Source organism: Apus apus, chromosome 16, assembly GCF_020740795.1.
Source record: "Apus apus isolate bApuApu2 chromosome 16, bApuApu2.pri.cur, whole genome shotgun sequence".
In the NCBI taxonomy this organism is placed as follows: domain Eukaryota; kingdom Metazoa; phylum Chordata; class Aves; order Apodiformes; family Apodidae; genus Apus; species Apus apus.
In genome coordinates this window covers 14141808-14154230 of record NC_067297.1, presented here as the reverse complement: position 1 = coordinate 14154230, position 12423 = coordinate 14141808, and the positions used below count along the sequence as shown (strand labels likewise).

The following is a 12423-nucleotide window of genomic DNA, read 5'->3' as shown; positions in this document are numbered from 1 at the left end:
GATGCATCAAAACCCCACGTGGTATCATGCCATGTGGTGATGGAAAAGTGAGGGATGATACAGGATGGGCACAGCAGAGATTAAACAGACTGAAAACTGGCTAAAGCCCATGCCAGTGGGCACGGTGAGCAAGGATATCCTTGAAAAAGCAGACCACTGTCAGGGACTGAGATGGTTTACAAAGTGTCAGCTTTGATTACCCATAGTTGGGAAAAAACCCCCAACTCCTGAAGCATCTCAAAACACTTGAGTTTTGCCTCCTGGCATCTTCAGGGCAGCTCACTCAGGCATTCGCAGGTACGGAGTGATGTTTAAAGCAAGAAATGTGGTGTTCAGAGGGGAGAAATGAGCACCATCCAGCCATGGGGCTGGGCACCAGGCAGCTATGGGTCCAGGCACTGTGCAGCCATGGGGCACGGGGCTGGTGCACCCTCCCCGGCTGCAGCAGGAGCTGGGTGCCCGTGCGGGTCCGGTGCCGGGGCGGCAGGCAGGGGAGGGCAGGTCCCGGCCCGAGGGCTATATATGGCCTGGCGGGGCTGCCGCACGGGGGCAGCGGGTGCCGCCGCACGCTGCAAAGTGGCACGGTCAGGTCTTCTGTTGTGCCGCGGGCACAAAGGAAAGTGCTGGGTTCAGCGGCTGGGCACGGGGCCGGGGAGAGGCTTCCAGCTCGCCCAGCGCTTTGCAGGATGTGATGACTGGGCGGCCGCGCAGACACTGATGAGCTGGCAGTTCCTTTGTGCGCCCGCCCGGGGGTCTGCCCTTGCCAGGCTATAAAGTGGGGTCCTTGCTGCGCCCCGAAACACCAGCCCGCTCACTCCAACAAGAAGCAGCAGCTGCCCAGGTAAGAGGACAAAGTCCCCAGGCACTGGGCTGCAGCCAGACCCGAGGCAGGGAGAGGGGGACGCAGGGTCTCAGCTGTGGCCACTGCTGTGGCCATCATGGCTGGGAGCATCCTGGTGCTCAGCATTCCACTGCCTTCTGCTCCCCTGGAAGCCACTGGTGGCCTGTGGGGCCACTGGCAAGGTCCCCACTGGAGGGCCTCTCTGCAAAGCAGGACTGTCCCCTGCCACCCCCTCATGAGCTGCCCTGGTCCCCAGCTGGGCTCCCAGGCACAGACCGTGTGGAACATCCCCAGGTGCAGCATCAGGCCCCAGCCCAGCTGGGGAAAGCAGACAGAGACTGGGTGGTGGGACTGTGCTCAGGGCTCCCTGGACTACAGAAGGAGAGTGTGCATAGCTGTGACCTCCCGTGGTCCACCTCTGGAGAACCTCCCGGCAGCTCCTCTCCTGGCCTCAGCCACCCATCCTATTGCTGAGCTCCCCATCCTGATGTGACCATCCCCGGGGCAGGGCAAGGGCCAAGGCAGGTGGTGGGTGCCCACATCTGTGCCACCCCTCTAACCTGCTGCTGCACCTTGTCCTGGTGCTCTGTCCCAGACGAGAGCCCAACACCGCGATGTCTGAGACCACAAAACCCGCTGCTGCCGGCCAGGCTGCGGAGGAGGAGAAGGCAGCCCCAGCGCCGACTCCATCCCTTGACCCTGCTCCTGTCGCAAACAGCAAGGGTGAGGAGCCCTCCACAGAAGCCTTCAGGGTAAGTTCTGCTGCTCCCCACATGCAGGGACATGGTGCTGGTTTGGTGAGGGACACTGGCAGCATCTCGGGGGCAGCCTGCAGGAGGAGAGGGCAGATGATGCTGTCCCTCCCTGCTCAGTCTCTCCTGGGTGCAGGATTCAGGCAGCCCCTTGTGGGTCTGCTGCAGGAGGGCTGCTCCAGGTGCCCCTTGACCAGGATGGCTAGCTGGAAACCACAGGCTTTGGAAATGCTCTTCCCTGAGTCATGACTTCAGGACTGGGTGCCACCAAGGTGCTGCAGTGGGACTGGGGACGAGGGGCAAGGGATGGGAGGGCTCCAGCGACACTTCTGCATGTGCCAGGCAGCGATGGCCACAGTGCAGAGGCAGTTCCTAGAAAAACAGCTCCTTCCTGGCCCAGCTGGGGCTTGATGGGCCCAGCACAGGGAGATGTGGCTTTGCAGCAGCAAAACTGGTGACAGGATAAGGCCATCTCAGAGCAGGGATGGCTGCCAGGAAGGCACCTTGTACTCGGCTCATGTTGGGATGGGACTGCTCCTGTGCAGGGCCCAGCTCAGCTCCCTCAGGCACCAGACCTGAAAAACCTTGGAGAACCGAGGAGGGCATGAGGGCTGGTGGGCTCGTGCCTGCAGGACCTCTTTGCCTGCAGCCCCCTCCTGTCCCACCCTTTCCCTCTGTCCCCAGATCATCGTCTTTGACCAGGAGAACTTCCAGGGCAGGCAGATGGAGTTCACCACCGAGTGCCTGAACCTGGGGGATCGTGGCTTTGACCGGGTGCGCAGTGTCATCGTCACCTCTGGACCGTAAGTGACCCCATCATGGGGTGGACCATGGTCCTGGGGATGCCCTGGTGAGATAGGAACATGGTTCTGGGGAGCAGCCCTGGGTGCAGCATGACATGCATGGGCAGAGAGCAGAGCAGAGCCAGCACAGGAGCAGAGCTGGGGACTCTGAGTCTCCTTCAAGGAGGGCAGGATGGCCTGGGCTGGTGGCTAAGGTGCCAGGGCCATTTGTAAAGCAAAGGGCACTAGAGGCAAAGGCAAAGGAAAGGTGTCCACTAGCTCTGCTACCCGAAGCTGTTCACAAAATGCAAGAGACCTTTAGATTTTAGAGAAGCCAAGGTGAAACAAGACAGGTGTCCTGGACCAGGCTGGTGGCCAAGGCCACTGCAGAGGGAAGGCTGGAGTGGGCTGCCCCTGCACGCCTGCCTGCACCGGGCAGCTGAGCAGCAATAACGGGCTGGGAAAGTCTGAGAGCCATGGGAACAGTCAGCACAGGCAGGGACAAAATGATGGCCAAGCTAGATAACCAGACTGACGGGTGATCCTTGTGTTGAAAGAGCATCCCACCATGGCCGTGACAGGCTGGAAATGCTGTGCCTGGGAAGGCAGCCTGGCGCCAGAGGGACAGCCAGGGGCTGGCAGTGCTGTGGGGGGTGGGGGGTGCATGGGACATGGCTTGTCCTGTCAGCAGCCCTGAGAGGCTGGGCAAGGCCACCTGTGGTCACCTTGAATGACACCATGTAGCACTGATGACAACTCTGTTATTAGGAACTCAGAATATCCAACTCTTCTTGAAAGGAAAGGGGATGGAGCAGCCCCGGTGGAGCTCACTGGGGATGCCTGGGAAGCTGCACTAGATGGAGAAGGGGTGAAACTCAGGGAACAGGGTATTTAAGTGTCTTTCAGGTCCTCAGAGTCTTCTTGCCACTCGTAAGACTCTGTGCTCAAACATTACTTGGGGAAAGAAAAAAGCAAAATCAGCCAAGCTCAGCATTAGAAGTCAGTGCAAGGTCACACTGCCTGAGGTGCTTGAGCGTGTCTCCTGCCATTAGGAAATACCTGTTGGCACCTGCAGAAATAGCCCTGTTTTGCATGGAAAAAGGAAGCAGCAAATGCGAGTCTGTTGTGGTGTAGAGGGTTTTTGGAGCCCCGAGATACTCTCAGCACAGCAGCACCTCGTGGATTGCTACAGAGGTGACCTTGCAGCTGAGTAAACCCTGAGTGCCTGCACCCTGGGGATGGGATGAACGCCAGAGCTGGTGCAGTGAAGCAGGCAGGCGTGCCAGGATGAGACAGCCTGGGCAGCCCTGGCCCCGGCTCGGTGGTGCCAGAGAGAAAACAGTGAAAGTCCTGAGATAACACAAAGACAAGGCTCCTGTGTGCAGCCCGCAGGGCTCGCCAGCAGCCTGAGGGGCCCGGCGTGCCCCGGCTGAGGCAGGGGAGCACTGCTGGCTCGCTGCTGCCTGCTGCCGGCCTTGGAGCTGTGCACCAGTGAGCAGGCTGCTGATATACAGGCCAGAGGCTGCCTGGGCTGGGAGAAAGGAGGGAGCAGGATGGTGGGGCCAGTCTTGATACCCACAGCCTTTTTGGGTGCTGGGAACCCAGCTCTGGAGGCCTGCAGGCTGGCTGGGTTGGAGAGGAGCTGGTGGGTGGAATCTGACCCATGGTTCTGTCCTGCCCCTCTCCCCAGCTGGGTGGCCTATGAGCAGGCCAACATGCGTGGGGAGATGTTCATCCTGGAGAAGGGCGAGTACCCTCGCTGGGACACCTGGTCCAGCAGCTACCGGAGCGACTGCTTCATGTCCATGCGTCCCATCAAAATGGTGAGTGGCCCAGGAGCAAGAAAGTACCCAGCAGGGTCTGGCCAGGGCTGGGTCCATGCTGCTTGATGCCTCAAAGCAGCGAGCTCCAGGGCCATGGCCGTGTCACCCAGCGCCTTCCCCCCGTCTTCCCCAGGAGGCCGAGGACCATAAAATCTCCCTGTACGAGTCTGCTGACTTCAAGGGCAACAAGATGGAAATCCAGGAGGATGACGTGCCCAGCCTCTGGGCTTATGGCTTCTGCGACCGTGTGGGCAGCGTGCAGGTGCCCAGTGGAACGTAAGCTGGGCTGCGGGGGCAGCTGCCTCCTGCCAGGCTCCTGTCCCCCCCTACTGCCCACGGAGTCTGAGCCCCTGCGGGGGGCTCTGGAGCAGCAGAAAGCACCACACGGCTGGTCCCGGGGGTTTTTGGCTGCTTGCCGTGTCCGACCCCGCTCAGTCACCCTCTGTTTGCTTCCCCTGCAGCTGGGTGGGGTACCAGTACCCTGGCTACAGAGGCTACCAGTACCTCTTTGAGACCGGAGACTTCCGACACTGGAACGAGTGGTCTGCCTTCCAGCCCCAGATCCAGTCCATCCGCCGCATCCGGGACATGCAGTGGGACCAGAAGGGGACCTTCGTCACCCCCGACGCGCCCTCCGACTGAGCCTGCCGCCTGCTAGCAACGAGCCCCGGGCCCCGTGGGGCACCCCCCTCCCCTCGCGCTCGCCTGCTCAGCACTTTCCTTGTACATTGCACATTCCCTGGATGTACTCGACCTTGTGAGGCAAATTAAAAAAAAAAATACAGAAGACTAGAGTTGCCGGGAGCGGGTGGTGCAGCAGCGCGGCCGGGGGGGCTGTGCGGCAGCTCCGACCGCGTCCCGCTCCTGCCGGGAGCGGGGTGGGACCCGGCGGGGGGGACCTTCCCGGGGGAATGGCTCTCAGGGCAGGAGCCTCCCCACCTAAGGGAGACCCTGGTCAAAGCGGGAGGGCAGGGGGCTGCTCCAGCCTGGCCTCCCGCGCCCGGGGGAGCGCTGGACCACGGGGGGGGTCTTGGGTCGGGCCACGGAGGGCTCCGGGCTCCCCCCGTGCCTGCGGGGCGGGGAGAAGCGGGGGCTCACGGGGTGGACACCTGCCAAGAGGCAGGTCCGTGAGCAGCGTGACCTCAGCGGTAACTAATTAGCAGCAGTAATTAACAGCCCACCGACGGCCAATTCACTCTCAAGGAGGATTATTTAGCCGCTGCCCCGCCACGCCAGGCGCTTCCCTCTTTCCTGGGGCCTCATCCCCACCCCTTTCCCTGCTCTCCCGCCCGCTGCTAATTAGCGATGGCGCTGATTGCGGCGCTGCCGGCAGCGCAGGACGCCCCCCCGGCCCCGCCAGGCGCATGCGCGGTGGGGCGCGCGGGGATCCCGGCCCCTCGTGCGCGTGACGTCGCCGCGTCTCGCGCCGCTCCGGCCGGCGGCGGCCCCGGTGAGCGGGGCGGGGGTCGGGGCGGGGGTCGGGGCGGGGGGGCACGGCGGGCGGCGGCGGCGGGAGCTGCTCGGGCGCGGGCAGCGCTCGGGAGCGGCGGGCGGCGCGGGAGCGCGGCGGGCAGCGCTCGGTGCGGGGTGTGCGCGGGGAGCGGCGCGCGGTGCGGAGCGGAGGATGCTCGGAGCACCGGGCAAGGCAGGGGTCTCGGTGCGCAGAGCAACGGAAGCTCCGTCCTGCGCGGGGCACGGGGTGCTGAGGCAGGTGCTCGGTGCACCTTCCCTTCCCCCGTTCTTGCCTCCTGACACGCTCCCCTCGCCCCGGGCTCCCTGACACGCGTTTGGGAGCCCAGCGCCGGGCTGTGCCCTCCGTCCCCCGCGCGTCGCCGTGCGGGGAGCGGGCCCGGGAGGCACCTGTCGGGAGGCAGCCGCGGGGCTGTCTGTCCATCCGTCGGTCCGGGCTCCCGGAGCTGAGCCCGTGGCTCGGCGCTGCCTTCCCCTGCGGGGCTGGCACAGCGGCGCGGGCCGGAGGCTGTGCCGCGGGTTCGCGGTAGCCTCGGCTTGGGGGCCGAGAGGTCGTGGCAGCAGCTGCAGGTGCTGCTGGGGGGCTGCGGGTCTCTGGCTGGGGGTTGTGGACAGGCTGCCCGGGTGCCTCACAGCCCACCCGACACACCGGTGCTCTCCCTGCTGTGCCCTGTGGTGCTGCAGGGCCGGGATGTCAGACCCGTGCTATTTCTGTAGCAAGCTCAAGTTCCTTGGGACTCGTGGCTGGAGCCACAGACCTTGGTGCTGCTGGCAGCATCAGCTGGGCCGTGATTTTCTATGGGATGGGTACGGTTTGCGTTGCAGGGGCCTTTGTTCTGTCCCTCGCTGTGTTTGTTTGCATGCTCGGTCTCCGTCCAAAAAACATCTCGCAGCTTGACGCCCTTTCACACGTCTGCCTCTGGGAGTCTGAGCCTGGCCCTGCCAGCTGCCGGTGGTTAATGGAGGGGTGGTGAGACTCCCCTCTGCACAGCTGTGCTGCTCGCTCGGGCACCGAGCAAGGCTGAGTGGAGAGATTAACACGATTTGTACTAACAGGTTTCCAAATTTGATGTTGCTTTTCTGGGAGTGCTGCAGTGTGCTTGTGGGGAGCTTGTCAAGTGCCAACGCAGGTTCAAACGTTTCCTTCAACTGGGGTTTTGTGATAGTGTGTCTCCCTGCAGCCCTGCCTGCCTGTGGCACCCAGCAGGAACTGATGTGCTGTGCTGCCTGCAGAGAGAGCCAAGGGTCTGCAGGGTGCTCACACAGCCCCTGAAATTGGGGGGTGATTTCCAGTGCTGACCTTCATAACAGCCCCATGGTCTGTGCATGAACCCAGAGGGGAAAAATTTGAGGAAGGGGCTGGGTGGATCTTGGGGATGCAGCTGTGGGCGCCCTGCCAGCAGCCCAGTGTTCTGGTCCAGGGGGCTGAGCTTTCTCCAGTCCTGCAAGTCACTTCTGTGCCTGTGTGCGTGCCTGGGGGCCAGTGCTGCTCTCTGGCTGGCTGCTCTCTGCAGCTCCGTGTTTCCCAGAAGACCAGAGGGTCGCTGCTGGGACCATGACAGCCAGAATGACAAGATGTCCCAGGCTGGGGTCACAGAAGTGGGAGCTGCCGTGAGTCTCTCTGGGACGTGGTTTGCCGGTGGGCTCACCAGGACAGGCAGGCTCATGCTGTTCTCTGCCTGTAAATTTTAAAAGCTCTGTTAGTAATTTCTGTCACTATTTTAAGGACATGCTTCCAAAGGCAGTTTGCGTTACAGATACACTGAGCCCTCAGGGGATGGCAGGAGTGCTACACAGCACAGTGTCTGTCAAGAACGTTTTTGGGGAGAGAAAACAAACACCCAGCAGGTGGTTTCATTTGGCACTGTACAGATGTGTCTTCTGATGAATTTGTGATGGTTTAGGAAGCCTCAGCAGAGTGTGTTTCACTTTGGATTTCGCAGCTCTCTGGGTGTGGGCAGGCAGCGTGCAGGCTGGCAGAAGCTTGCCGTGTTGCCCTCTGCCTGCTTTGCTTCATACCATTTTGCACACCTTTAGTCTGTGTGGTTCTCCTTAAAGCTCTGTCTGCCTCCAGCATCGCAGAGATTCCCCTCAAAGACATCCTGTCTAGTGGGGAATGATGCTTTTTCACCCCAGCCCATCTGTTTGTGCTGGGCTCTGGGTGCAGGTCAGGCAGGAGGCTGGGCCCTGCCTGCAGGAGCTGTGCAGTGAGAGGCGGGTCCCACCAACCCACCCCGAGCCCCTTGTCCCCTTGCAGGATCTGCAAACAAGAAACTCTGAGAGCAGCAGGGTTGCTTAATCTGCAGTGCTAGGAAATTAAGCAATGGTTGGTTCCCAGGCGAGTGAGCCCAAACCCAGACTGGGGAATCTACAAGTGGCTGCAGCATCGAGGCCCAGAAGAAATGACCTGTGGCTCCGGAGCCGCTGCAGTCACAGGCTGCTCCCCTGGGGCAGGGAGAAGCAGCTGGGGTTTTTTCCAGTGTTCCTGTTCCTGTTTGGTGCTGTGGGTGGATCCTGTGGTGTGAGTGACCATTCCTGGCAGTGGCTGTACCCAGACATGGTCCTCTGGCTCCCTGGACAGCTGTGTTCAGAGCTGGCCACAGGCCAGCATGGTGGGGTGGCATGTGGAAGAAGGACAGTGTGCAGAGTCAGCCTTTGGTGGCCCAGCACTGGCAGATGTAAATGGCAGCAGAGGACCCAGGGCTCACAGCTGGGCTTCTGAAGACAGGAACCGAGCCGTGAAGCACTCGGATGTGGTGTTCAGGGTCATGTGTCTTATGGGGCAGCCACGCCAGGCACAGAACAGCATATCTTGGAGGGACCCAGTTCCTTTTCTTCCATCCACAGTTTCATAAGAAGAGCTTCCCCTGTGCTGGGGCTTGGTGGGAGGTGGTGGCAGGTCCTCACTGGAGGCTGTGTAGGCACAGGGGCTTGGTGGCAGATCGAGTGGGAGGCCAGACGTTCACACATTGCTGAAATGGGTGCCCCTCTGCCCACGTTACCCTCTTCTCCACTGGTGCCTTCAGCTCTGGGGACGCCTGGTGTTGCTGCGTGGAGAAATAAAACATTTTGATTTTGTTTCTTAAGCAAATTTGAGGTTTTGGGGTTTCTCTTGCAGAAACAACCTTTTATTTGCAATTCCTGGTCTTTGTGTGTGCGAGAATGGAGCTTGCTGAGACTTACGGTTTGGCATGTGGATTTGGAAAATATTTTTTTGATGATACCTTGTATTTTCTCTAGCAGCTCCTCTGATTTCTTTTTCTCCCTGTTGTATGGCGGGCTCTGACCACCCACATTCACGTGGCCAAACTTTGCTCAGTTTTGGAAAGTCGTGTTTGCACCGAGCATGGTGAGCTCACACAGAGGCCGCATGCTCCAGCTCCCTTTGGCCTGCACCCATCTCCAGTGGGGTCTGGGACAGTGGTGGGACTTGAAGGGACCCTGGTTCGAGGAGCAGGGGAGCAGCTCTCTGCTTCCCAGAGACCCCTTGTCCAGCACAGGGAGTGTGTTTGTGTGTCACTATCCGTGCAGTAGCACCTGCGCTGGCTTTGCCTTTGTCCCCAGGAGGCAGTGACTGCAGAGTAATTAAGCAAAGGTGAAGCTCTGTGAATTGAAGCTGCAGATTGATTAAAAGTCAGACGTGTCCCTCTGAAGCACAGAGCTCCTGTCCCCTCTCAGCACAAGTTCTTCCAAAGTTAAGGTGAAGCCAGTCTCCCAGGTGGGCCCATCCATCCTGGGAGGGTCACAGACACCCCTCCTGTTCTGGTGCCCATCCCTTGCAGCATGGGGTGGTGAGTACATCTCCTGTCCCTGTCTTGGGTCTGTCCTTCCAGCAGCAGCTGTGCCTTCCGACCCTGCTCCTTGATCCAAGAGGGAGTTGTGGTGAGCCCCTTTCCTGGCATTGCCAGAACTCTGCTGGGGTGTGGTGGGCACAGTGGCTTGTGCCACGTTGCTGGGGTGGAGGCCTCCATCACTGCCTTCTGCCAGCAGCTTTCACTTGGGGTGTTTCATAATTAATAAGCCAGTTTGAGACAAAGGCTGTTGCCTTACGGGGAGGTTGGCAAAAGTGGATACTGTGGTTTCCACTGCAGGAGGATAAAATGCTGTTGCTGTGCTTGGAACGAGAGGCGGGTAGAGTGAAGATGCTGTGAATTGGTGGAATTTTTATTATTTCAGGAGCACTGTAGCATTGAGCAGGATAATGAAATGTTGTTTTTTTCAAATCATAACAGCCTTAAGGCAATAAACAAACAGTACATTTGTGCTGTGAAATGTCTGTTGATTCTGTGTTGCTCTGATTTAGAGTCTGGTAAAGCAGGCTGGCACGCTCTGCACGCATCCTGGGCCAGGTTCTCCAGGGATGCTGTACAGGGCTGCCTGGCTGGGAATGCTGCACGGCTCAGGGCTCCCAGCTTACAGGCCTTGCTGGGTGACAGAGCTGGCCTTTGAAACCACTGTGTGCTGCCTTCATCCTCGGGGTGTCAGATCCTGCTAGGTTATTTTTATGTGTACTTAGCGGTGAAAATTAAATTCCTCTGTGTGCCGCCCGGAGCAGGGATTCGTGCTCTCGGAGAGAAATGGTCTTTAGTGACACCCATCTCGTCCCTGCAGGGCCAAGCCAGCACCCTGCAGGCTGTGGTGGTGGGCTGTGCTGCTGGACCCTCTGCCCAGCCCCTGGGGGGGCTTCAGCATCTGGGTAGAGCTGCTGGAGTGATGGGGAGAGCCCTGGGCAGTGGAGCAGGGATGCTCTGGAGCTGCTGCCAGGAGGTGCAGGGCCAGGAGAGCAATCAGCTGGAGTGAAACAGGGCAGCACCTGCAGGTCGGTGTGCCTGGCTCTGCTGTGGGGGTGGGCTGAGCCCCTTGGGTGCTGAGGTGCAACCTTCGACACCCCCTTCGTGGGCTGGGTGCTAAGGTGTGTGCTGGAGCACTGGGTCTTGCAGCCTTTTGACTATTTTTTCCAATTTTACTTGGGATGGGTATGTTGGCTGTTCAGGTGCCAGCCACGGTGCTGTTTGTTCTGTGCGGGGATTTTCCAAGGCGCACGTAACCCTCGAGTGCTCTGCTCTAAAATCCGTGTACTTTTAGAGGGATTAGCTTCTGGTTCCTGGAGATCGGGCTGCGTTTGTGGCCTGCAGTGCACCCTTAGCTTTAGTAGGCGAGAAACTGTTTTGCTGTTCATGTTCCTGTTCTCACCGCTTGGTGGCCTGAAAGCAGCTTCGTTTGTTTGTTTGTTTTTGAATGCTGTAGGTGCCGTTCAACAGCCTAGTTCGTGCAGATGAAAGCGGGCTCTTCCAGCACCCGGAGCCTCCCGCCGCTGCTCACCCCCAGCAGAGGCTTCCGCAGAGCTCCTGTTCTGCAGCAGGGACCGGGGTGGGCAGAGCAGGTTGGACCCTGCTCCCACAGGCTGCCCCGGGGCATCGATCCTCGCCCTGGGTTGTGCAACGGGGGCTGAGGTGAATCTTTTAAAATTCGCTGTTCAGCTTTCGCTTGGGCTGCTTTGGAGTGGAGCTGGAGAAACACCCGTGTGCTGCCTGCTGGCAGCTGATCCCTTCCTGCTCCTCACCCTCAGCCCCCACCAGCCTTTCCTGGTTTTCCTCTGCTGGGGGTGGTTTGACCCCTCTGCTGCTGCCTCCTTAGGACTGAGCATCTCTGTCCTGCCCAGGGAGATGCCTTGGAGTCATCTGGTGCTTTGAAACACACATTGCAAGGTGCCACCAGCAGAAGGTGACAGCACTTCTGGGCACGTCCTTTGTCTGAGCTCAGGCTGGGACACAGTGGTTGCCCTCGGGCGAGCAGTGTTTATTTTTGTATTGCATGCTGAGTGTGAACTGACTGGAAACTACCAATTAAGTGATTAAATTTTGCTGATTTGTAAAGATGCAAGCTAGATAACTTAAGATATTTCTTGCTGACTATGGCTTCTGCTGCTGTTCCATCACAAAGACCTCTGCAGTTCCTCATCATTTTATTAAGCATCATTGATTTGAGCTAAAATTTTCCAGGCCACACCTAAGTCTTTTGGGGAAGCTGCAGCTGATGGCAATCATTTCTGGGAATGGTTTCAAGAAAAAAGCATTTTTTGATGATGCTGAACTTCTTGCGGAAGCTGGTGTAGTTGTTTGTCATGCTTTGCTGCTTGGAGAAATGGACTTGGGGCGTTGCTTCATCACTGCAGGTGGTGCATTCCCCCTGGCAGGTGGAGAGGGCTGTGGGGTTGTGGGTTGGTGCTCGCTGGGCTGTGGTGACTGCCCTGGCAGGCTGCGCAGCCTGTGCTGCGGCAGGAGGCACCAGGAAGGAAGTCAGCAAGCGTGTGTGTCCGTGTGTCTGTGCAGGCAAGAGCTGGAGCCGTTTCCGGAGCAGAGTGTCTCTGGGCTGGGCTGTTACACCACCACTGCTCCTTGCACCAGATCATTTGTGGCACTGCAGAAGCACACCCAGGGACGCAGCTGCAGCTTTGCACACCTGCAGCCTTGCCTAGACCTGAAATCCCATGGTCAGTGGAGGCCAGAGCAGGGCCCAGCAAAAGGCTGTGTGGGGAAAGAGAGTGATGTGTGCACTTTGGACAAGTTCTCATGAAATTCATGTTGGGTGGAGTTTCCCTCTGGTTTTTAATTAGTGCTAAAGTGGAGGGGCTGTGTGTTGTTCAATGGCAGCTGGGCAGGAGAGGAAGAGACTTCTGGGTGGCTGGAATAACAATTAGTGTCTGTACTTGAAATGTTCTTACAAACATCCTCCGAGGCTGGGACACCATCCTG

At 59.2% G+C, this 12423-nt stretch overlaps 1 protein-coding gene across 1 annotated transcript; it reads left to right on the top strand.

Annotated features, from left to right (window-relative positions):
* The first annotated feature begins 664 nt into the window (after positions 1-664).
* CRYBB1 (crystallin beta B1) lies at positions 665-4954 on the top strand. The gene is made up of 6 exons (XM_051634058.1): positions 665-841; positions 1437-1593; positions 2278-2396; positions 4066-4198; positions 4332-4474; positions 4660-4954. The coding sequence occupies exons 2-6, from the start codon at positions 1456-1458 to the stop codon at positions 4838-4840; spliced, it is 714 nt and encodes a 237-aa protein (XP_051490018.1). The 5' UTR covers positions 665-841; positions 1437-1455; the 3' UTR covers positions 4841-4954.
* Positions 4955-12423: the final 7469 nt, after the last annotated feature.

What these genes read in the sequence shown, in the direction of transcription:
- CRYBB1 (XM_051634058.1), top strand. Translation starts at nt 1,456, where the DNA reads ATGTCTGAGACCACAAAACCCGCTGCTGCCGGCCAGGCTGCGGAGGAG. An exon ending in GTCATCGTCACCTCTGGACC is followed by an intron (nt 2,397 to 4,065) that starts GTAAGTGACCCC and finishes CCCTCTCCCCAG; the next exon opens with CTGGGTGGCCTATGAGCAGG. An exon ending in CCATGCGTCCCATCAAAATG is followed by an intron (nt 4,199 to 4,331) that starts GTGAGTGGCCCA and finishes CGTCTTCCCCAG; the next exon opens with GAGGCCGAGGACCATAAAAT.